Here is a 26,133-nt window from a genome sequence, read left to right on the forward strand (position 1 = left end):
AGAAAGTGAGCGGCTGAGATTTAGTCGTACGAGGCCCGAGTCTGTTCCTGTGACAACAGTCACCAACATCTCCGACTTGGCCGAAATAAATCAAAACCAAGTGCGGCCGCTCGTTGCGATCTCTTTCGTCTTTTGTGGCTGCGGGTGGGTTTTCTTTTTTTTTTTCTTCTCCTTCTCTCTTTTTTTTTTTTTCTTTTTGAAAAGCTGGGGCCGGACGACAACATCGATTCCAGTGTGGAGTAGATATGCGCTTTGCTACTTTCACGAGTGTGCCAGCGAGGAGCGACGGGGAGACGCCGTGCGTCACCGCACACCTCGACAGCTAACCCGCTCCGGGAGGGGAACGACACGCCGAGCGCCTCGTCTGAGAAACTCTAGGATGACTCGGGCCAACTTCTGCTGAGAGTCGTCGACATCTCCACAGTTCCTCCTGCGTGGGGTGCTGGAGGGGGGGGGGGGGGGCGCGCGCGAGGAAAAAGAAAAGTTTGGGATTGGTCTCTCAACTTTCTCTCTGTGCGTTTCTGAGCGCGACACTTCTCCGGAATATCAATAAATCCAAAGTTCGCAGACGGCTTCGGCACGATGGACCCGAGCCAGCCCAACCCTCCCGCCGGACACCAGATCGTCCACGTCCGAGGCGACTCCGAGACCGACCTGGAGGCGCTGTTCAACGCCGTGATGAACCCGAAGAACACCATCGTGCCCCCCTCCGTGCCCATGAGGATGAGGAAGCTGCCAGACTCCTTCTTCAAACCCCCCGAGCCAAAGTCCCATTCCAGACAAGTAAGGCCGCGCTACCTCTCCCCTGCGCCTCTCTCCCCGCACAGCGCGGCGGCGCGCGGGCGCGCGGGCCTCCGGGACGGGCCCGCGCGGGTTCGAGACTGTATGTGTAGTGGCAGCATTCATGTAGAACACAGTGTCACGAGCCTGCCGTCTCACACACACACACACACACACATCACGACAGTACAAATTCGGTGAAAGGTCCAAAACAAGTTTCCATTATGTCTATAGGCAAAATCACTGCTGAAGGAAAAGATGGGTCCCACTGAGCCCGTGCGTAAAGTAGAAAACAGACTGTGGAGAGTCACGTCGCTTGACCTTAGAAGTTGGATAATGCACTAGGCTGTGAGCGAGTTGTCAGACTGGCGGAACTGTACACGTAAATGTTTTGGTTAGATTCATAACTGATTTTTTTTTTTAATGGAGGAAAGGGAAATGAGTTTTTTCAGTCAGTGTGCTTTACAGTGAAGAAATCATATGATGGTTGAATTCGTCCCATTCCCCCCCCCCCCCCCCCCACACACACACACACACACACTCACTCTCTCTCACTCACTCACTCACTCACACACACACACACACACACACACACACACACACACACACACACACAACTGTTGCCTGTGGTCCCTGTGGAGTTTTATCATCGGTGCGATTGCGCATGTGTTGTTGTGCAGCGAGTCTGCGCTCTCCTCTGTCCCACACAGGCCCTGGACCCCCTCCCTCTCCCCTCCCCTCCCCTCCCCTCCCGGACCTAAACAACACCCCAAACATGCCTACACATGCACATGAATGGAACTTCCTAACACATGCATGTTCAGGGATTTGTCCTGTATGAGGAGGGATGTTAAATCTGTCATTTGACAAAAATCCCTAGACCTTTTTTTTGGGGTGTGTGTTCTGTAGGTCTTGATGGCATTCGCCGTTCAAGATTAACATACATTATTTTATACATTATTTTATAAATTCTTGTATTGGTTTTATTTTGCCATTTGCTAAATGTCCCCTCAAGTTAAACATTCTATTTAAGAATCTTATAGTGATTTTTTTACTTTTGATAAGTGAACAAACTCTAGGTTTTAGGCAAGTGTATTTTCTCCTGATAATACAAGTTGAAACCTATCAAACTTTGTTGTCCAAAAGGGGAGCCACATTATAAAGAAATACTGTGCACTCATGACGCCTCTCTTCCAACACAGGCCAGCACTGACGCTGGGAGCGGCGTAGCACTCACCCCCCACCATGTCCGTGCACACTCGTCGCCGGCCTCCCTGCAGTTGGGAGCCGTTTCTGGTGGCTCCCTGTCTGGCATGGTCCCAGCAGGTTCCCCCTCACATCTCCGTCAGTCCTCGTACGAGATTCCCGACGACGTGCCCCTGCCCCCTGGGTGGGAGATGGCCAAGACCTCCTCTGGCCAGAGATACTTCCTCAAGTAAGTGTGCTGGCTACGGGTGTGAACCCCTGTCCGTGCATTGTGGAGTCCTCGAAAAGTTTGCACATGACGAGATTGTGTTTTTTAGAAAATGAGTGGATGGCTCTGAAAGTCGATGAAAAGTTTTGTTGACGTGTGCCACATAGCCATCCGTGTAGCTCAGCTCCACTGTCAACGCATGGCATCCTGATAAAGACGATGTAAATGGATTTTTTTTGTTTAAAAGGAGAAATTGCTTTGAAATCATTACTTTTTGGGGTCTGACGTCATCAAAAGTAAGACGTTAGGTTTCTGTGATATTGAACGAAAGATCCTGCCCCTACAATACAAAAGTTGTGTGTCTAAAGCTACTTTCAGACACGCACTGATGTCCAGGCATTTTCCGGGAACTTTTCCCGCCAGCCCCCTGGTAAAAGATTCCAGAAAGCGACTGAGTGAGCCTGTGTGAGAACACTGCAGGGAAATCTCCAGAAGATTCATGGCGGGGGAGTGGGCACTCTACTCAGGCGCCAGCCCTCGCCTGACTGTTCCGGGAATTTTCCTGCAGCCGTGAACGCGTCTGACCTGGGCAACCACCTGTTCCGTTCTTCTTATGTGAACGAACAACTCCGGAAAATGTCGGGACCGAATTCTCCGAAGCACTTTCCCTCGTTCGTGTCTGCCAACAGCTTTAACGTTACCAAACAAGACCACGCTAGTCTGTAGAAAGATCTGGGTTTTCTTGTGAGCGTGCGAAACTTGTTAAAACCTGGTGTCGAGAAGAGTCACTGCAACATGTCCACTCGGTGAAAATGGTTCAGTTCAAACCCATTGAGAGCACCACAAAAAACGGTCACCAACATACAATCTTTACTGTAAAAAAGACATTATACTTAAGTAATCCAAGCTACCAGAGAAGATTGGATGCTCATACTCCAGCTAATTTCAGTGACAATAATCTGCTACAGTCCGCAATGGTGGCCAGTGTGCTCCGGAGGGTTATTAACTCTGGTCGCCTCGGCAAACAAGAAGTTGTCTTCGGAGGAGCTGCTGCTGCTGCTGTGTGCAGTGTTACTTTACTTAGGTCTCAGGTTTCAGTAGAAACAATGGACCAGTGTAGCCGTCCCAGACAGCAAAGGACAGACAGCTCTGCAGAACTCATCTCCTACCAGCGCACATTTCACCCACAACAAGGATCCAAAGTAAACTTTAAAAAAAAAAAAAACGAGGTAGCAGTTACACCAGAGCCCTTTAGGCAAGTTGCAGAGTCTGTCAGCCACTTCGGGTTGTGTGGTTTTTTAGTTTTTTATCATTATTATTTGTCATGTATACATTGGTCTTGCAATGCATTGAATGTGATAAGGAAATGATTGAATTCATGGGAGTGACGTCCTTGTCAGCGATTCATGTTGATATAATCTGTTCATTGTGAAATGTCCTTAAGTTTCTAAAACGGGGCAGCTGCTCGTGTTCAGAGATGATCTGACATCGAAAGTCGTCATTCTTACTCCTCCTGAAGACAAAGTGTTGTCAGTTTCCAGGAAATATTTTGCCCTGACACAGAGTCTGAACAAACACGATAGCCTCAAATTTACTCGGATCAAAAAGAGAGGGAGAGAGGGCTTTCGGTACCAGATGTTTTAAGGTTCCACATCTGGAGAACATCTGGAGCCTTTTGAGGAGGCTCTTCTAAAATTGTACAAAAGGACTGGGGGTAGGAGAGGCAGAAAACACTTTCCTCATAGACTCTCCCAGGATCACTGCAGTTGTTTAGAAACTGACTGATCTAATGCCCGTCCAGACTGTGAATCAATTTTGTAAACCAAATTAAAGTTCAGTTTGGAAAGCCCACTCTTGTATAACTTTCAGCCCAAACGATTGTTGCGCCGCTCTGTTTTGTGGCTGTTCGCAGGAATACGTCATTGTTTGTTAAAATTGAAACAATGTGTGCCTTCCGCCCCCCCCCCCCCCCCCCTTGTTATATAACAACTGGGTAATTGTAAAAGTTTGAGTTGAGTTTATTTTACTGCTCTTACATTGAAAACAAAACAGGAAAGCAGAGAGATGATAATTGGTTAACGGTGTGATGCACAAGATGCATAACTGCAGCATCCAACATTCAATACCAACCACTATTAACAAAGCCACAGAACTCTAATGTGGGATTTAGATACATTTGTAATTCTTAAATCTGATACAACTTGGTAGAAGAGACAAACTGCAACGAGGTCCCTTCATAGCACACAACTTAAGTCTGTTATACTCAAGTCAACAACAAGAAAGAAAGGCACAAAAAAAAAACACAAAATAAGAAATGTCCAAATTTTAGGTTTGTAAGATTTGTCAACAACAGAACTTTTTTTGTTACAAAAACAACAATTTACTCTTAATTCAGAATTCTTAAACTCCTGCCTGTAATTTAAGAAAAAATAAATCATAGACGGTCTCAGATCATAGTGGGTCACAAGTAGCCTTCTGCCACCGAGCAAAACTGATGTGAACTCATAGAATTGGGGGGGGGGGGGGGGGGGTGGGGGAACAGCTGTGCAACTCGATTGTGTTACAGCTGGCGTGTTTACAGCCGGAGTGAGCGGTGCACTGGGTTTTGTGTTCGAGTAAGGAGAAGTCAAGGAGAACTCTTCCACACGCCGCAAAGGCAGCCACGCCAGAGCTTCGGGAAAAAAGACACTCCCCTATTTATAAACAGGAGTTGTCTGACCAAGACATGTTGCAGAAGGAGTGAAGCAGAGTGTGTGTGTGTGTGTGTGTGTGTTTGTGTGTGCGCGCGCGTGGGTGGACGGGTGGGGGTAGGGAGAGCTGGACACCAGCTAGCAGAGCAGAGAGCAGGAGCTCACATTTCACTCAGTGGATCACTGTTGTCCTTACAGATATATTCACTCAGGGTGAAGGTAAAAAAAATTAATAATTAAGAAGCCGTTTCTCCCTCCTGCTCCGTTCACTGGGAGGCGGCGGGATTATACAGTTGGGAATCATCTGCCTCTAAGCCACGGCAGCTCCGCGGATGCCGATGTCCCACTCGCTTTAAAATCCCCGTTTTTTGGAATGAATGGAGCCGTGGCGCTGTGATGGTGCCTTTTGTGTCAATGGAGTTAAATGGCAGCCATGTGGAGATGACTAGAAGAGGGGCCAAGAGAAACTGCGGCCCTCCCCTTTGTCCAGGCAGTGAAACAGTGATCTTTATTCAGACCACAGGCCTGTCGAGACTCATGTGAGCCGTCCCGAAATAGACAAATGGCTGACATGAGGTTCTGAAGATGGCAGGGAGAGAGGGCAGGGCAGCTTTCTCAGGGGAGCTCGTGCCATTTTTCTTCATACCTGAAATGTTTAGGCAAAGAGTTTGGTGTAAAGTCGGATCAGTGATACTAAGTGATTTAACCCAGTGCAGGTAGAATAGTGCTTACAGCTGCGATTTAGGACCCCCCCCCCCCCTTTTTTTAAAAAGTGATAAGAGTTGAAATTATTAGTAGTTGATTGGATTATTTAGACCCCAGAAAAATCATTGCCAACAAATCTGATAACCAGTATTCACATATATTTATTTTTTATAGGCCGCTTTTCATTTACCTAATCAAAGTTTGATTTCAAACTCATCACAATAGCTGTAGGCGATGTGAAATGTTAATCAATAAGTTAAATAGTCGAGCTGTTGCCCCAATGGAAATACGAGTCCGACATGAAGAGTCTCCTGCAAAATATTTTGTTTTGCCGATTACATAAAAAAAAAAACCCTTAAGCTCGGAGAAGACGGGGAGAATGTCAACAAAGTCTGTTGACCTCTCTCCTCCTCTTTCTTCCAGCAGTTTGCCGTGGCCTTTGATTTATGACAGCAGGGGCAGGGAGGTTGGGTCACCTTGCTTGGCGCTCGGGTGGAGGGGGAAGGGCCGGTCTCCTGGGCTGGGTCATAAACTAATGAAGGTTTCTAATTTAGACACACCGGTGAACTAGGAGGGGTAATCACCGTTTCCGGGCGCTTATTAAATGCAGCTCTGAATGAGCTTTTAGTCCGTGGGAAGTCAGCCCTAAGCAGAGGAAAGCTTTGGGGGAGCAGCTATTGTCTTGCCCTCAGGGGCAGGTAGAGCTGTGTGCTGATGGACACTTTTGTCTTTTCTCAATTGGATTTTAAACAGTTTTCGCGAGCCTGTTTTCTTTTTCCCGCAATGAGAACGGCGGATTTGTGTCTTTCTATATTTCACTTGCGTCTGTAAATAATTCACCACTCGTACAGATTTGATGATTCCTTCGCTGTGTGTTTTTTACTCCGTATGGCTGCACACCCCTGTCTTCAGCAGACTGATAACTAGTTCAGCTTCAGTGTACACCGTCTTGGGTTTCCTGAACATCTGTTGCACTAAACAGAAGTCAAGGCCCCTAAAAGAGCAGGACAGATCAAAGTGTTTACTTGGATCTCAGGCCGTCTGTACCTGAGTAACACACATTTTAACTATACTAATGTTCTGAGATTTTCAGCAGACACTTCCCAACATTTCCCCTTTTGAATACAAAAAAACCCATCATTGTATTTTTTTTCTTTATGTGTGGATACAACTATTGTTGTGCAATGAATGAGTAAAATAATGTAAGTCCCTCCCCTCCAAGTATATGCACCCAAGGCCTACTAATTAATAAATAATACTACAATACCCACAATCCTTTGTGGGAGACGCAAGGTTATCTGGCCTGCTTCACTTCACATTTGTTAACATCTTGTTTCACAGCACAGTTGACTGCCTGTCCAATTAAAAATTGTAGTTTTATAGTTTGGTGAACACTGGGCTCATTTCACCATCTAATGTAAACATCCTTATACATAAGTATTTTCTTTACCAATTGTCATCTAATTAGTGAGAAAACGGTAAATTGGATTCCAAACTGAGCTGTAATGAACCGACGCCACTCGGTCAGTCACAAATGGCGCTGGGGAGACCAGGCCTGTGAGCCGGCACGGAGCAGTCGTTTGGAGCAACTTTGTGTTTGACAAACTTTTGGGTTTATTGACCACACACAGACAAGACCCTTCCTGTTCAACTGGGGCCTGTCAGCTCGGTACACAAATGGGACTGTGAGAAAGTCAGGCTGGTGTTTACCAAAGTCTTGATGTAACACCTCTGTCCCAGACGTCAATGCCTCCACTGTCACGGAGGGCATCACCACAGAGATGTAGTATCTGAGAGGTGGACCCTCTCAGGTGGGGTTTCGAGTTCCCGAAAGTACGCAAACTCCCAGCGACTGAATAACAAAATAAAAAATACATATTTGTCTATAGGTTTGTCTGTTGCAGTATGAATACACTTTAACTATTCAAACGTATGTTTTTACTATTAAAACAGGTGTGATACTGCAAGCTAAGAAAAGGAATAACTGATTAATATCACATGGCACTCCCTAAAGTTAAACTTTAAATATAGTAGTCCCTCGAGTGAGGGGAGGGTGGAGTGGGAGATTGACAGGCGGATAGGGCGGCGTCGTCAGAAATGCAGATGACTGCTGGGGTGTAAAGGGAACGGGAAAAAGTAATGCCCGAAAATGTGTGGTGCAAGATTTGCAGAAATTTGCGTCCCTCCGAAAAAGTCCAGTCAAAATATCTAGACTTCAGAGCAAATCTGAAAGCAGCCGTAGAGATTAGCTCGGGAGGAAGAGTCGCTGTAGCTTCGCTTGGTAAACAGCTAGCTGAGGTGTTTTGGTCACTTGAGTTTTCCTTTAGAACATCCACGTGGGAGGAGACCCCAGGGCGGGCCCCAAATTTGCTAGAGGGATTATGTATCCCAACTGGCCTGGGAACACTTCAGGCTCCCCCAGGAGGAGCTGGAAAACCTTGCTGGGGAGAGGAACGTCTGGAGCATCCTGCTTAGTGTGCTGCCACCGTGACCCGGCCCCAGAGAAGTGAAGAAAAATGGACGGACGGAAATAAAGGGCTGAAAAAAACCAAACAATTTTTTTTAACTTTTCAGCTACAATCAGTCCCGGCACTTGGTGAATTAGTTGCTTTACAGGAAGCATGATGATACGGACACTCCTTCAAAGGGAAACTTAAAGCCACAATAGGGTCACAGAGGTCGCCCCAATAATCTCTCTTGATGATGCCCTGCTGATAGAGAGGCAGCCAGGCATCCCCAGTCAACTAGAGTAGAAATGGTCATCCTCATCTTAGAGGCCTGATTACATCTGGCCTCCCTCAGTGCACTCTTTAGTCATCGGCTTTAACCACCTTCCAACCATATACTCCCTGGGTGGAGCCCCTGTGGCCTGAGGATCCCATTTATAACATTTGACAACTCAGCTGTGGGGTGTGTTTTATCATCGCTGAACTCCCCATAGCTCCACTCCCGTTTTAACGGGAAACGCAGCATTTGACATCTGGCTCTTGAAGGGAGACAGTTGCAGGGGAATAAAGGAAATCAATCTGGCCTCAAATCGAGCTTTGATCCGCCGTTCTGGCAGGTAGCGGAGACATTTAAACCGTCGGGCCGACTTATTTTTTTGACTAGAACATTCTCCTTTAAAGCCCAGATGTAAATGCCACAGCTTTCGTGGGTGCAACGAGGCAAATCTGCGCGTGTTAGGTTTGTCACACTACTGGGATGAAGTTTTTTGAAACAACAAGTGCAGCGTTCATACCTCTTCAATGGGATCTCCTTAAACATGTTGAAAGTTACTCTTTCAATTCCCGTCCAGCAAAAACCTTTAATTCAGTGGCAGTCTCTCACGCGTACATTTAACTACGGATAGGAGACGCGTTATCTTAAATGATCTAATACAAAGACAATCACGATTTGATGGGGACTGTCCTCCACGTGATTCTGATGTCAAGTGTCTGGGTGGATCCAGAGTCCTGCTCTGTGCTCTGCTTGGCCACAGTCGACCATGATGACAGCTTGAGCAAAACTTAGCGAGGAGAGCACCATGCTACAGTCAAGACATGTTGATAATAGGTCATGTTTGAACCACAGGGCTATTCCTTTGTGTAAATGGCAGTACCTGGCCATTTACAGTTTCCCCTGAAGAAGATAATGATGGGTTACATTTTGGCCTTTGTGGTTCACAAGAGAATACCAAACATGTCAGGGTTGTTTTTTTCTGAAGATTTATTTGAAGATATCGTTGAATGATTTAATTCTTTTGGGGCGCGGGGGGGAGAGTGAAGCGTTCCAGTCACGATGACTGCTTGGAAAACTATGAACCGACTTGACAGAAACCAAATGAAGCCACCATCTCATCGCCGAAGGCTCGCAAATTGACTGCGAGTTCGTAATGTGCTCCTTCATAAAGATCGGCAGGACTTGGTTGATCTCAAGCTGTCACAGCTGATTTCTTATAGTGATAAGGCAGCGGTGGAGTCGCCACACCTGAGGCATAACAATCCAATTTCAATCCATATCCTGTACGGTGTGTAACCAAGAGGAATTCACGGTGACCATGGCCACAGTTCTTGATGGAGCCTCGAGGGGTTGAAGCTTTAGCGCCGTCTTAAATGTTTTTGGCCTGTCAGTTTTGACAGCGACCCAAATGGTCGTGTTGCTGGGAAAACAGTGTTCAAATGTATCCGCTCTTGTGCGGACGAAGCCGAAGCCACGCCCAGTTTTCTCTGTGTCCACTGCCCTGCCCCAGGGACAGAGTTTTTTGGGGGGAGGGTGCGGTGGCTGCCCTGCTGAGCTCACTGCGGTGTCAGAGACGTGTAAAGACAACACCGAGCAGTTGTGACCGTGGAGGTTGCCGATCATCAGCAATTCCTGACAGCAACTGGTGGCCTCCAGCCGTCCCCAACAGTTGCTATGACATTGTTTTGTTTTATGTTTCGCCTGCCGGAAGCGGTGTATATAGCCCTGGCCATATAGGGTTTGGGGCAGGTCGAGTGAATGGATTATCTTTTAGTTTTCAAACCTAGTGATGAATTACTGGCCCTTGGTAACTCATTTACCAGTTCTCTCAGTTCCCACGTACAGGTTCCTTTTGAATACAGTGCAGTGCTGACCTCGAGTGGATTATATCACAGGCCTTTTGATTATCATCTCCTCTGTTTAGTTCTGAAGCTTTGTGTACATCTCTTTTGATTGAAGTGTGCTACAAAAGTTAGAATTACACTCTAGTGTTTGATAGAAAATTCAATATTTGTACTTTCATCTGTGTGAAGAGAACAACAGTTTAGCGCGGGGGGGGGGGGGGGGGGGGCGGGGGCTTTAACGCTCTGAGGTTGTATATTTCCGTTCATGTTTTCCACTTGTAGCATTTATGTTCGGCATTGGCGTACCAGGATGTGCAGGCCTCTCATTTAAGATAAAGCCTCCCTTCCCTCCCTCATCCCAGTGCTCGTCTCCCAGTCTCCTCCCCTGTTCTCCCCTCCCCTCTGTAATAAATGTCATAGTTTCCAGAGTGGGAATGAGGGAGCGGAGGGGGCAGGGCGGGCCCTCCGAGTGTAACAGGACCACAGCAACTCGTGCAGCCAATAGAATTCAGAGGGGTTGCTTCCGTAGATGGTTTTTTTTTCCTCTTTCACTCTTTTTTTCTTTTTTTTCTTTTCTGTAGTTGTCTTGCCCCGCTCACTGTGACCCCTCTTTCTCAAGGGGCCCCTCCAGTCTGAGCAGTTCCAGCTATTTTGCTTGGTTTGTGGTGTTTGTGTGTGTGAGGGCTGGGGGGAGGGTATTGGTCGGGGATTTGGCAGCTCCTTTGATCAGTAAAGCATAAACAAGAGGGGGCTTCAAAATGGGTTGCATTGTGTGTGTGTGTGTGTGTGTGTGTGTGTGTGTGTGTGTGTGTGTGTGTGTGTGTGTGTGTGTGTGTGTGTGTGTGTGTGTGTGTGTGTGTGTGTGTGTGTGTGTGTGTGTGTGTGTGTGTGTGTGTGTGTGTGTGTGTGTGTGTGTGTGTGTGTGTGTGTGGGGAGGGGGGGGGGGGTGCTGAGTCAGGCCCTCTCACTCTCTGGCCTGGGATGGAGGGCAGACAGGAAGGCTGGGATTACCGCAGAGGCCAAGAGAAACTATCTGAATCTCTCACTTTGCCCAGCTGTTCCAAAATCTGGGTTACTGGCGCTTTTGGATCAAATTAACAGCGAGTTGTAAAGTATCACGGTGGGTGGACGGACCCACTCGGGACTCGATTATGACAGGGTGCTCTAGATAGATCGCAGAGGTTGATATTAAGTTGCATTAACTCTTTTATTTATGTTCAGCGACAACAATGTTGCCAGCGCCACCCCATAAATGTGAGCGTCGGGGTGTCGCACAAACAAGCTGCTGGACTTAGGTGCCCATTTGTTTGGGATGAGGGGGGTCTCTTAAATGGGACGGTTCAAAAAACAAAACAAAAAAAACAAAAACAAAAAAAGAACAAGTGAATAGTGGGGTTTTAGGTCGTAGCTCAGTCTGTGCCTTTGTCAAGCAGGTGAAAGCTTTGTAAATGTGGCGCCAGATTGTTAAAGCCCCTGACACTCCACAGTGTCCGAGCCGCTTCCAGGAAAAAGGACCCCCTGCGTTGAGCCCTGGGACTGACCCTCCCTCAATAGAGAGGGTCCTGCTCGGGAGAGGAGGGCTTCCTGTATTAGCTTTCCATCTTAATCAAGCAACAAGTACCAACAAAGCACTAATTATCAATGCCTTCACAGAGTGCAACACAATGCCCCCTCCCCCGCTCCCCGCTCCTGTCCCAGCAGAGACGAGCCGTGAAATAGATGGAGCAACATTGTTTGATGTTACAATAGTTGATTTAAGTCCAATCTTGGCGTTTCTTGACATTTTTAAGAAGACATGTTCAGCATCTCTACAGTCACAGATTTGTTTGACCTATTGATTTATTTTTAGTTACCGTCTCCGCCTTTTCTTAATTATTCATTACTTTTTATTTGAATGCAAGCCACGGTGCAGTTCCCATCTTTGGTAGGAAAGATTATCCAAACCGAAACGAAGAATCTATATTGACTCGACAATATAGCTGAGTTTGACTTTCCTGTCATGTTTACCGATGGCAGGGGTCAGAGGCAGTGTTTTCGTCAAAGAGCTTTTTTGAGACCTTTCAAGTCATCACTTCCTGCATGTGACCTGCTTTTTTTTTGCATTAATACAGCCCCTAGTTTGAACTAACTTCTAATAACTGGAAGGAAAATAAAAAAAATGTTTGGTTAATCTTTTCTTTTTTTTACTATCCTGTCTCCCTACAGCCACATCGATCAGACCACCACTTGGCAAGATCCTCGCAAAGCCCTGCTCCAGATGAACCAGGCTGCTCCGGCCAACTCTGTGCCAGTCCAGCAACAGAACCTTATGAACCCAACCAGTGGTGTGTACACAATGATTTACATTACATTTATTTATGTTTTTTACTACAGAAGCAACATGTTACTTGAATTACACATTATGTTCTTCATATTTAGAATTTGTTTTTGTCATTAAATTAAATTTGGCCTTTTAGTTGTTCCTAGGCATTTGCTTAGTTTCATACAATATACGAGAGAAGTCGGGAGTTGTCTTGTCTAGTTATTACATGTCACTGGGACTCAGATCTGTCCACGCAGATGGAATTTGCCCCAGGTGGAGTAAGACTGAGGCAGAACATGACAGGTCCTGTCAGACATGTTTGGGAGCTCTGTGACTCACAGAACACAGCGTTCAAGTAAATCTGGAAAGAAAAAAAAAGCTTCCTTATTTAAATAGCATGTGTATATAATATTACTGTTTCTACTTAGGCTCAATATGCTGTCATTATGCCCAGTTATGTATTTTGGTTATGTAATGTTTCTGTTGTGAAGTGATGACAATGAAGGAATAATCCTGAGCAGTGAATGAACCACCAGCATCTCTCCAACATTATTCTTTTTTGCCTGCTATCCCTCAGGTTCTCTCCCCGACGGCTGGGAACAAGCTATTACATCGGAGGGAGAAATTTACTACATCAACCACAAGAACAAGACCACATCCTGGCTGGACCCGCGACTTGACCAACGCTACGGTGAGTTTGGTGCTGACGTACTTTAAAAAAAATGTATTTTGTTTGTTTCTTGAAGTAAAAATTAACTGTGTCCTATTTATCATATGAATATGGTTTATCATTGTGTAGCTCAAAGTCATAGCTACTTAGAATTAAGAATATCCCTGTTTTACACACAAGAAAATATGAAGAACTTTCCCTGCAGAAAGTTTTTCTTTAAAAACATTTGCTTATGTGACAGCAGTTTACTTTTCCCCAGTGAAAAGTTCATCCCCAACGAGATGTTTCACCACAATTGTAATAGTGTGTTCCAGTCTGAGTGATCCATTGTTCTCTTCGCCACACGGCATTGTTTTCTTGTGACTTGCTGCACCATTGGTTGTTGAAACCAGATTTCACCGACACCCCACCTTCAAAATCTGCACCTAACCTTTTGTCGGCCATTTTAGTGTTGGAGCAACAGCTGAGTGGGCCATTAATCCCTGGGGCAAAGCTACAGTTTGACAGTTAGCTTTCTGTGTGTGGTGGCCGGGGTTGGTGAATTAGTGACAGGGCCACGTACATGTGTTGAGACTCTGTGGCCATGGGAATGAGCTAATCCCCTTGTGTGCCAGGAAGACTTCAAGAGATGAAGGTTCCTGCTTATGTCACTCTGACTCATTTACGCTTCAGGTGCCATCCCTTCATTTAAGCAGCGTTCCCCCGGGTAGCTCACCCCCGGTTCACAAAGTCAACATGTGTGAATCAGCACGCAGCCCTTATTATGTTTAATTTTAGGGTTACTTTTTATTTCTTCTTATTCTTCTTTTTTTTGGGGGGAGGGGGGGAAATCAAAGCCAGGCTCTTTAAAGGGGCAGTTTTTTTGTAACACATTGTGTAACCTGCTCTCGGAAGACAGGCAGGAAAGTTCCAAACAGAGTTGTAAGGGGAGTGGGGCAGCTGGGAAGAGATGGCGGCTCCGATCGGCGAAGCTCTTTGAAGATTTATAAGTCTTGAACACACAAAGCTGCTAGGCCCCTGAAAGCGAGTGAGAGGGGGAAAGAGACCGTGTTAACTCATTATATGCCATCAAACATTATTCTGTTCCACTGCACTTCATAATTCTCAGGGCTCACACTTATATTTATTCTCAACGTTGCTCATCTGCTGTTGATTGTGCTTTGCGATTACTTAGATTTGTGAAGAGTTGTGCTCTTCAAATTAAACATTTGGTGTTTGGCTCGGTGCTTGTTGAAAACAAAAACAAAGGTTATACTTTTTAGTCATTTTGAATCATATTTTGTTTTACATTTACATACTCCTCTGCATCAGAAGCCTCGACACTGCTGCTATGTAGGTCTCCAATCATAAGCCAGCTGCTTTGATAATGGAGGCTAATTTGAGCTTTGAGAAGAAAAGCGGCAGAGCGCCTTTAACTGAGGGTTGCTGCCGGCTGCCTTTCCCCTGCGTGAGGCCCAGTGCAAGCACAGCCCCATCCTGCTGCAGCTCCAGACAGACTTGAATCTCTGCCAGGCCTCTTTATTCTGTGGTCCAACTCTTAATCTGTTCCAGACCTTTTCAGTCAAAGAACTCCAATGTGAGAGGGGGAGGTGGGGGAGGAGGGCAGGGAGAGGCAAGGCGAAAGGGGAAGAAAGAAAAACGGGAGGAACAGAGGGGGAAACGCAGACGGGATAAGCATGCATCCTCTTTAAGATCCAAAGAGGTGGCGAGCAGCGAACAAGCCATGAGTGCACTGTGGCCGAGTTCAAAAGGGGGCTGGCCCCGTGCGGGCCTGTTGTTATCTGTACATACTGAGACAGAGGGAAACGGAAGGGAAAAATATACCGAGGGAATATTGATGTGCACAAAAACACAGATTTGCTCCGGGAGTTAACAGTTTTGCTTTGACGCTGTCGTGGATGCCACGTTATCGGTCATGTGATGTTTTTCTGCTCTCTGCTGTCAGAGTGGTTCACCAGAAAAGTTAGCACCTTTTTTATTAATGTCACCACCATGAGATACCTGGTGTGAGGAGGCAGCAGTGGGAGGGTTTAAAGGCTCAGTCATATTTTCCGTGTAGATAGTTTTAGATTAGATTAGTTGGATTTCTATAGCTGGGATTTCTATGGAAAGTCCAAAAACAATAAGGGCGACATTTGGAATAATCTTACAGCAACTTCACATTTCACAATGTCCCATTTACTTTTGACAATTCAAACAGTTTTTGTTGTAAATGCTACTCACCAAAGAAACCGTCACTATTAAGACCCCCCCCCCCGTAATTCGCCTCATCACATTATTATATTTGTGATTTTCAGCTTAATAAAAAAGCTATTTTTGAAACAAAGTGACTTTCCTTTAACCAAACATGGAAATTCAACAAAAATTTGAACCTGCTGCATTTCAAAATAATTCGGTCATTGGTTGCTCTGCACCTCACTATTGCCTATTAAGTCCCCCCCCCCATCTCCTCACCATTCAGAGCCGGTCAACACAGACTGGCTTTACTGAAGTACACGATGATAAAACAGTGTTTGTTTTATATCCAGACTGTTTCTCCACTTATCTCGACGCTAGAAACACAACAATTTCCCAAGGGCCTTTTTTTTATTCTAAGACTTGTTAAATGGAAAGCAGGTAAATATTTACCACGCCTTCAAAGGTGCTCTGCTCTGGTCACATATAGAGGAAACTTCCCACAGCTGGCACACCCTCAACTCTACCTGCCCCAGGTGATCTCGTGGTGTAATATGGCTGCCAGCGTGATCGCATGATAAGGGCCTGTGTTGCCGGCTCGTTGTGCTGCAGGAGTGCGTGAAGAAGACAAAAGGCAGACGGCATTAAGTTGTCTCTTATCTGCCTGGCCCACCAGCTATCGGCGCCTGTATGTGCTGCTGACTTCTTGCACACGCACAGACACACGCACGCACGCACACACACACAGACACACGCACACACAGACACACACACACACACACACACACACACACACACACACACACACACACACACTCTCTTGTCTGCCTGGACTGGCCTCCTTTTTTAAGCTATCACTCTGGCCCTGGACTGAACCCGTCCTTCACTGCTATCTCACCCCCAGATGTAATTCCCTGCCTCGATATACACATTGTTTGTGCATAGTTCTCCCCAGTAACATTATTACTGGTAGTTGTTTGGTCTGTGAAATAGTCCTTGGCTGGGTAGTAAAGTGGAAATGCAGGGCAGAATTCATATTTTGGGTTTGGCGGGGGAGATATGTCATCTCCTGATGACTCTTTGTTTTTGTGGGTTTTTGTTTTTTTATTGTCTATGATAACACTAATTACCAGTGTACCACAATAAATCAGCTGGGGCAAGATATATGAACACGCTATCAGACGAGTTATAAACATTTCATGTAAATGATCTAAACCACTTCATTTGGAGGTTTAACTACACCTGAAATGTCATTTAAAAGTAGAAATTGCACAGGAGATCTGTGCACACACAACTGTCCCTCCTTTCTTTTTTGCAATGTTGACGCGTATGAGTTGAGGTTTATTATCCAGGTTGTTTGAAAGCAGCATTTTATATTTTTTGTGTGTGGCCTCGATCCGTATGCGTCCCCTCACTTTAACTGCACGGTATTCTTGAAACGCGAGGCCTCCCCAGATCTACAGCTGCTGACACGGCCCATGTGCAGCACTTGAGAGAACAGCTAATGGTGCCCTGATGGTGGAGTGATCCAGCCACAAAAGGCCTCAGTATCTGGTAAAGATAAGAAGCGGAGAGAAGTGACACTCTCCCATGGATTCAGTTGATGTGTGTGGGAGAGAGGAGGCTGCTCCGTTTGGGTGTGTGGGTGTGTGTGTGTGTTGGGGTGGGGTTGTTAGGGGAGGCAGGGTGAGACGGGAGGCAGGGCAGGGTGGGGCCTCCAGAGCTTCCCAGGGAGAGTCCTGAGCCTCAGTTCATTCAGATGGTGAGATAGTGTAAACAGTGATTGAATGGTGATGAGGAAAGGTGCCGGGGCGGGCAGGACAACACAGGGAGAGAGACAGACAGACAGCCCCGCATGAAAATTGTGCCCTGTCAAAGGCTTTGTTGGGGTTGGTGCTCCGAGCGCATAAGCAAACAGCGCTCCTCATTGGTCCCATTACCGTTACACCCCTCGTGGTCGAGCACATTTGCTTGTCTTTCACTACTACGGTGATAAAACGTGTGACCTACTTTGCATGCATAGATTACAGCATTTGCTGGGCTGCCTTACGCTCACGTTGATTATTCCCACCCCCGCTAGAGTAAAGAATAACAGCGATTTCACCGGGGAACAGCTGTGTTTTCAGTTCACACACACACACACACACACACACACACACACATTTGTTCTAAAATTGTAAACATAGTGTGCTTGTTGGTGCACAATGCAATTTACGTTTGTACAGTGTTTACTGATGTGGGTCTATTTTTAATGAATTTGCATAATGTGCTCATATTGCATTCATTAAATCGGCTGAAGTGGGCCCATCAGTCGGTCAGTGTTGAGGGATAATCTGCCATTTGTTTAGAAGGAGAAGCAAAAGGGAAAAAAAGCAGCACAATGAAAGGATAAGTCATGACTGATGCAATGTACAACACTAACAAAGCCTGTCTTAGTCAGTGAGTGGGAGGGGATCAGGTCTTACAGGAATAGTGATTGTTTCAGACACTAGGTGGAAAACTGGAATCGGGACTTCCCTCTTCCTACACAACCTGCTGCACTGGCTCCGCTCTCTGACAAGTTCACCCCGTAGACAAAATGTTCAAGTTGTCGGGCTTGTTGAGCAGTGTTTAAGTGCAGCCAAGCATCGGAAGACACAGTTGCAGATGTATTTACAGACAGCTGGACATCTTGCATGTATTCTGTTCTCGACCAGTTATTGGTAGTTTGTCATTTTTAAAACTTCATGCATCCACATATTGGGGAAGACAAATGTCTCATCCCACTTAAAAGAGACCCAACAGATTTACCAAATATACCAAATACATTGTCTACATGATTCCTATCTTATTTCCTTGTGTTTATATTGCACGTTTACTTATTTCTTACTTTTTTAAAAAAACTGATGTTTCTATTTTTCGACGCCATTTGCTGCTGTAACACAGCAAATTTCCCAATAGCGGCAATAATAAGAGATTATCTTACATCTTACAATTGCAGGAACATGCAAGAGGGGCTGGTACATTATGTAATATCATGAATTTGTAGAACACCTGTAAGTTTATGCTCATTCTGATGCAGTCTGTAAGAAGGGACAGAAATCACTGGTTTTGGGTCATTTTCCTCTATAGTTCATTTGGCATGATGTAGTGACAGACAATTTCTACAAAGTTAAAAATGTGCACTGTAAATTGTACTGACGCATCTGAATTGTCTCTTTTTGCAGCCCTGAACCCGCAGAGGATCACCCAGAGTGCTCCGGTGAAGCAGGGAGGTCAGCTGCCTCCCAGCGCCCACACCGGAGTCCTGGGCGGCAACAACCAGATGAGGCTGCAGCAGATCGAGAAGGAAAGGCTGAGACTGAAGCAACAGGAGCTGCTCCGGCAGAGACCACAGGTCAGCGATCCGAGTTTAAGCGTTTCAAAATGATTCAGAGGCCTTTCGGGATTCATGGTAGCCTCATGAAGGAATCAAAAACAGGTCACAACGTCAGTGCTTAAGCGCAGAGGCAAGACACTGGGCCCACAATTGCCGACGTGTTGAATGAGAGCACCAGCAAACAAAGTTCATCTCGATGGCCCTTCAAATATGAGTCATTATTCATCAGTATAGTGGTGGATCTTAAGCCCCTTTGATTTGTCTTGTATTATTACCCTGCCCTGCAGTGAAGAACTGAGTCATCTGTGGTTATTTTATCACTTCCTAACCATGATGTGTCATAGTGCCGCCTACACAGTGGGTGGAATCCAACAGTTTACTCAAGGCTGTGTCACAACAGCAGAAATGGAGCTTTATGATTATGAATGGCATCGCTGCTGGTGACTTTGTTTACCACGACACTCTCATGGGTTGTTTGAAGTTCACAGTTTAGGAAGTGACCTGGGTGTGTGTACATGCACCAGGCTGTAAAGGCAGATTGCTAAGTTATACCATCCCTACGGAAAGTCCTTAGAGAATATGCACTGTATGCTTAACTAACCCCGAGTATTGTCAACTCTGACACGTCTTGTGACGTAGAAATCTGGTTTCCATATTGGGGTAAGGGATTAAGAGGAACATGGTTTGCACAGGTAGATTTCTGCAAGAGGATTCAGATTTCTTAGCTATGTCAAACAGGTTCCTTACTTGGTTTTATCTAAGAGCATGCGTGCATGACAAAGAACGAATGCATGTAAACAAAGGTGTAAATGTTAATAGTTATATCGGTGCATGTATTCTCAGTCTCCCATCCTGCTGCCTGTTATAAGTCTTGTGTGCAAGTTAAAAGCGATAAATGGAAAGGAAAGCATTACAATTCTACATATGACATGAACTGCTCAATTATCCAAACATAAGACATCCCCACATGCCAGTTACACAAAGAAGGTTGTGGAAAATAAAATGTGGAATGTGGTAAACTAGACCATACACATTTAAAGCGCACCCAGATTCCAGTAACCCCCCAAATTCCTGAAACCTTTTTAGATAGTCTACTAGATGTTAGGATATATTGGCACTATATGTGTATGCAGGGAGTTCATCTTAGGGGCAAAACCTGCCACGCCCAAATGTATTCCACATGGCAGAGCTGTGGAGTAGCAACGTATATGCAACTCGCTGATAGCAGTGCTGCTCAATCATGCACCAATGGAGAATATAAAACCACAAATATTGTTTATGGTACAAACAGTCCTTAAATCTTTCTTAATCAAAATCAGATTGTTTATGTGTGCATGGAATTCCGGGATAAATGTTGAGAAGGAAACACCTTCAAGTTCTGTTGTAAATGAATCTGAAGTAAAAACTGAAAAAAACACAAAACACTGTATAACTTATATAAAGGCCAAAAAAGGGGCTTTCGCACATCTTTTTGCCTCGGAACATTGTCCATTTATCCTTAGCCTCAACCAATAAATACTTCAACTAACCACTCAAAAATATTTTTTTAAACCCCCCCCCCCCCCCCCCCCTCATTGGCTCCCTTCTTGTCGTCATCTGTGACCCTCAAATCTGACAAAACGTGACACTGGTCCAGTCATTTTAGCTTCCCGTTCAAGGGCTCAGAGGGAAGGAGGTGAAAAAGAACAACATGACTTCATATCCTCAACCTTATCTGATACAGCATGTGTAGAAAACAATTGTCTCCAACTGTGGACGCCCCCCCCCCCCCCTTGTAATTTGACACTCTGTATGGAGAGAAATGGAGAGCACCATGTTGGAAGTCAGCGTAATTCCTCAATTAAACTTGTTGTGCAGTGACAGCAGAGCAGCAGGCGAGCAAGGCAGCTCTAAAATATTTTCACGAAGCTGTAGCTGTGTATAATTAGCTCCCGAGGTCAGGGGTGGGGTTGATTGTGTTGCTCATGCGTTTTGCGCTTGATCGTCCGCAGGAGCTCGCTCTGAGGAACCAGCTGCCTATGGATCAAGATGGCAGCACGAACCCAGTGTCCTCCCCCATGGCCCAAGATGCCCGGACCATGACTGCCAACAGCAGCGACCCATTCCTCAACAGGTTGGTTGTGTGTGCAAGCAGGGATCTCTTTCTGTAGAGCAAATGGAGAAAAAAACTCCCCCTAAGTATAGCATAATTGCAGCTGAGGTGCACTGAGTTATGTCCCGTTCCGGCTCAGCTCAGTGTTTTCCGTTTGAGGGCATGTGTGTGCTCGGCTGTGTGAGTTTGAGCCCTGGTGAGAGCTCCCGCAGTTACACAAGTAGTAAAAACAGAAGGCCAGTCTCTGGGCTTAACCCTCTTCACATGGTAATGACTCATTCAGACCAGCGGCTCCAAGCTCCAGTTCATTGCACAATGATGACCTCTGGTGTGCAACTGCTGCAATAAATGCAATCGGAACCTAAATGGTGTTGTAACGCTGAAAAAAAAAAAAAAAAAAGATTAAAAAAAACAGATTTAATTCAAAGACCATTTCCACAACTTAAGTTCTGAAGGCACGAACCGACGGACTGAAACTAGATCTGAAGACATCCGTGATTGGACGGGAGTTTTTTTTTTTTTCTAATCTGTGAAGGCTGCTCCATGGCAGTCTGGGAAATAATTCCAAGCAATTCAAGCTCCAGTTCGTCTGCGAGGGGACGGAGTGAGGAAAAGAGCTGAATAGCAAGCAGGCCATGAGAACATGTGGTCCAGTCAGTAGACAGGCCAACCTAATCTCCCCTCCTCCCTGTTGCCTCCACTCCCCTGCACTCACAATGGCCTCATTCATCCTGCCTCTGCCATACTCTGCCTACATATTTTTCCTCTGCTAATTAGTATAGGCTTGTCAAATGTCTCTCTCACTCCCTCTTTGTCTCTGTTGCCCCCTTCCATTGTTGCTCATTTTTCATATACTCTGCAATAGAGGGGGAAGAAGTGGAGCTCACTTTCAATGGTGACACTGTGAATCCAACAGTGGAAATGTGCACATATGGAAAAGGTCTCTAGGGGAATTGAGGGCACACTGTTATTTTTCAGCCCGTGTGTTTTTGTGGGATCGTTTCATTAGATGCAGTTTCAAAGCAGGATTGTGGGTTAAGGTCATCCTAAACCCTGCTTAGATAAAGTGTTCATTTCCTTTCCTGTTCAATGAAAGTTGGGTTTTTTTACAATTTGTGCAGATCTCATAACCCAGATTGCTGTTATTTGTGTATTTTCAGCGGGACTTACCACTCCAGGGATGAGAGCACAGACAGCGGCTTGAGTATGAGCAGCTACAGCGTCCCTCGCACTCCAGACGACTTCCTCAACAGTGTGGATGAGATGGACACAGGTGAGGCTAGAAACATATTGGAGGATGTAGTTTATGGTTTATTTGATCTGTACTGCATTATACTGAGGTGATTATTTAGCCTATCCTTATAGGCACATAACAAATGCACTGTTCAATTCAGTAGCACTAGGTGTACAAAAAAAAACTGGGAACTGATTGTACACAAAGCTGCTTCCACTTCATCCTGGTAGAAAAGGTGAATGTCCTGTTGTGAATAACTTCATCTTATTATTGGAAGACGGTTCCCTGCTTCTCTAACATCTCATACCATGCAAATGGAGGAGCCTAAATCAACCACTCTATTGCAAACATTTCGAGCCATTTGTTAAGTTAAATCAGATGTTAGCAAACTCTCCCTTTTAATTAGCTCAATACACTGTAGAAGCATTAAGGCGGAGTTCATATACATTGAACTGATAATTCTTTCCATGTGGATAATGGTTTAGCTTTCAGAAATCCCCCAAATCCCCTGCACATAATTAACAGCTCGATGTGTGATGTGACTGTTTTCCTCCGTCTCGGCGGCCCATATTTATGGTCTGTGGTCGACTGTTACGCATCAAGCTGACTATGTCCTCGAAACATTCTCGAGCTCGTGCAGACAAATAATTAAAGTATTGGGATTTTTTTTCTGTTCCACAGGGGACCCGCTTCCACCCTCCATGGCAACACAGCCCAGTCGTTTCCCCGACTACCTGGACGCCATTCCGGGTACAGACGTGGACCTGGGCACCCTCGAGGGCGAGAGCATGGTGGTGGAGGGCGAAGAGCTGATGCCCAGTCTGCAGGAGGCCCTGAGCTCCGACATCCTCAACGACATGGAGTCTGTGCTGGCAGCTACCAAGATCGACAAGGAGAGCTTCCTTACATGGTTATAGAAGGCGCGAGCAGGGGGGGTGCTCCTTACTCCTCTCCCGACACTCTTGAACTGCTGCCTGCTCCAATCTGTGAAGGATTCATAGATGCTTTCACAAGACATTTCAGCGAGCCTCTCTGGACTTGTGTCTCGGCGTGTAAGGCCGACCTCTTTCTGGGGCAGTGTTGTTCTGTTCCTTTCTTTTTTCACTGGTGTGTTATCTCTTTATTTTGTCTGTGTCTTCAAGGCTGGCCCATGAACAGACAATTACGCAAGGGTCCCCGAATCTTTCACAGGTCTGACAGTGAATCTAAGGCACCTCTACCCGGAGCAGGGGCCGCTCCCTCCCCTGGTCCCCCCCCCTCATGGTGGAGCTGGGCAGGTCCATGTACTCTCCTGCAAGAACCTGCTTATCAGTTATCGCCCGGGGGTCTCCGGTGCCTCTTTTTCTTGCAGTATAGTGTGAAGCGGCACTACTTTACCGTGTTTGGGACTATTGCATCAAGCTTGAGTAGCTTTATATTTGGCCTTGTAAGTGTTTTTCTTTCTTTCTTTATGTTTGCATTCAACGAGCCTGAGAAACCAAAAATGATGTATTCGGAGCATAAAGAACAATACTGATTTGGCGTAAAGGTAATTGTCAGACCCAGTTTGGACACGTCGGCTTTGCTGCGGGGATGGGGGTGAGGGTTGGAGCCTGGGGACCGACTACATTGCTGCTTGGCTGTGCCAGCAAGTCTAAGTTAAACCTTTGATAGATCAAGTGCCTTCAGTTGTATTTTTTGAGACGTGAGCACAACGAACAATTACCAAGTTTCTGTACTGCAATAAGCATTGGGCTGTATTCATAAACATCAGCGACACTTTTCCTCAATCTAATGTTCAATAATCAGAATTGTATTTTATTTTGTTTTATAAACACAAGGGGATTTAGGGGAATAACTTTTTATCTCAGTCTTATCCAAGTCTAATTCGTGATTCATTCTTTGTTTTTTATCTTTTAGTATTCTTTTTATTTTTAGGTTACTACATATGTATGATAGCTTAGATCAAATGGCATTTTGCTTTTGTTCTTAATTTCTTTCTTGGATGAATTTCTGCATTTAACAGGGTCGACTGTTATCACAGCACCTCATTAAGAAGAAGTCTGCCAAGACAGTTTGATTCAGTTTTGACTTTGTTTTCTTTTTAAACAATCTAGCCGATTCATTTCTTGTCTTTTATTTACTATATACATATTGGTGTGATTGTTTTTTGTTGATCACATGCAGCTTTTTACTATCCTTCATTAACATTAACCAAAAAAAAAGGCAGATCTCTTGGCTAAACAGAAACTATAGCTCTTTGATCAATTACACCTTGTGACAACGTACATTATACCAGAGTTAGTTTGAAAGTGTCTTTCCTGAAAGGGGGAGCTGAAGCCCGACTGCACGATGCTGTGCTGCGTGTTGAAATGAGGGGTTTATAGACTCCAGCTTGGACAAGTTTAAGCAGGTTTAAGAGTCATGTCGAGGGGTAATGTAGAAGGCCAGGGTTTGACTGACTGGCATCGAGTTACATGGATTGTTAATTTTTTGTGTGTGCGTGGAGTAATTAAGAAAACAATCAGTTATTATCTCAGTCAGGAATTGTGGTGGCAAATTCCAAAGAAGTTTTTTTTTTTTTGTCACACCAACACTTGCTTCCATTTTCCGAAGAGTCCAGAAACAGAATGATTTGTATATCAACCTCTGTATGAACAAAGTGTATAAGCTAATGAGAAAATGATGTAGGTTTTAAGTGTTAATGGACATGTCTGAGTAGGTCTAGCTGAGAGAATCTTTTACATTTTTTTTATTTTTTTTTTTAGACAAGATGGTTTTGTTTTGAGTGACTAACCCTGAGATTTTAAAGATGAGTTTTCAGAACACAGAAGTGTTTTTCTTTGTCAAGCGCTCACATGTTTACATGCTCTCCGAGTAAGAAAATGCTTCCGCCGCAGTGGAGACAACACACAGACGACTCTCTCATAATCATGTTATGTTGATGTTTACACCATGACTACATGTTTAATTACTGCAGTAACCTCTGAATAATCAGCTGCCCTGCTCGCCCTCGGTCGAGGTCTCGCAGGATGTCACAGTGATTCTGTTGCCAACCAATACACAATTGGTAGCATTAACTTGATGGAACAATGTTTTTTTTAGATCTGAGAACATGAACTTTTTTTTATTCTGTGCCAGAAAACCTTTTTTTTTTTAGATTTGATTTTATTGATCATTAAATCATGTGTTGATGATGGAATAAGATGGATAAACAGTGTTGGTGAGAACAATGCAACTAAAATGAGTGGTACACTGCAGTGCTTGTATTGCATGGCTACAGAGTTTTCATTTTGATGCAATGATGCATTTTGTCACAAACCTGATTTTATGCTTACTTAGTGTGTTATTGTCGGAGCATATTAGCTGTTGACTGTCAGTGTAGCAGTAGAACTAATCACACAAGTTAAAGGATTTTGTATTTAGAGTTTTCTAAATGCACATGAAATGATTTATATTCATTAATGATCTATTCATTTTTTGATAGATATGTGCATGTGTTTTAGAACAATAAATTCTGTTACATTATATCTTCCCTTATATGATACTTTGAAATTGACCTGAAATAAACTATATACTTTGTGGTAATATTTCCATTGCGTAGTAATTATTTTTGAGAATAAACTCTCTGGTATTTTATTTCAAATCAATGGCTTAAATACACAATCATTTTTAATAATGACATTACAATCAGATGATCTATGATGCCATATAGTCCTTTGGTTTTTTTAAGTTCGAAAGTGCTTCTTTGCTACAGCAACTTGATTAATTTCATGTTTTAAGTTTCATGTGATACTTGCTGTGACCACTGGAGCGCAGTATACACTCATTGAAGTTAACAGTGTTCTTTGTCCCTCAGTTAACTTGTTTATGAGTAAATATGCATTTATATACACTACCCGCCTATATTCACAGTGTTTAATAACTCTTGACGTTCATGGGTTAAAACCACCCTTACACAATTAATATTAGCATTAGAAGAGCTAACAGTGTGCCGCTTGTCTGCCTCATTAGTTTAGAGCGGTGCGTTATTTCTGGTAATACCATTTTTTTACATTAGCACGCACGAAAATCTCATGCTAGATTAATTTAACCAAATATTTAACATGACTGCAGTGTAAAGAAACAGTTTATAGATCAGCTACACTCACGAAGAATGACCCCACAAC

General features: G+C 44.7%; 1 protein-coding gene across 1 annotated transcript; it reads left to right on the forward strand.

Annotated features, from left to right (window-relative positions):
• yap1 (Yes1 associated transcriptional regulator) lies at positions 1–25,552 on the forward strand. Its single transcript, XM_035623961.2, has 8 exons — positions 1–783; positions 1,983–2,215; positions 12,360–12,478; positions 13,034–13,147; positions 18,508–18,677; positions 20,651–20,772; positions 21,912–22,024; positions 22,667–25,552. The coding sequence occupies exons 1-8, from the start codon at positions 583–585 to the stop codon at positions 22,900–22,902; spliced, it is 1,308 nt and encodes a 435-aa protein (XP_035479854.1). The 5' UTR covers positions 1–582; the 3' UTR covers positions 22,903–25,552.
• Positions 25,553–26,133: the final 581 nt, after the last annotated feature.

This window comes from Scophthalmus maximus, chromosome 11 (assembly GCF_022379125.1).
Source record: "Scophthalmus maximus strain ysfricsl-2021 chromosome 11, ASM2237912v1, whole genome shotgun sequence".
Classification (NCBI taxonomy): domain Eukaryota; kingdom Metazoa; phylum Chordata; class Actinopteri; order Pleuronectiformes; family Scophthalmidae; genus Scophthalmus; species Scophthalmus maximus.

Excerpts from the sequence above, each read along its gene's own strand:
- yap1 (XM_035623961.2), top strand. The coding sequence starts at position 583 with ATGGACCCGAGCCAGCCCAACCCTCCCGCCGGACACCAGATCGTCCAC. Across the intron at positions 784-1,982 it reads CAAAGTCCCATTCCAGACAA|GCCAGCACTGACGCTGGGAG; the intron begins GTAAGGCCGCGC and ends CTTCCAACACAG. Across the intron at positions 13,148-18,507 it reads GCGACTTGACCAACGCTACG|CCCTGAACCCGCAGAGGATC; the intron begins GTGAGTTTGGTG and ends CTCTTTTTGCAG.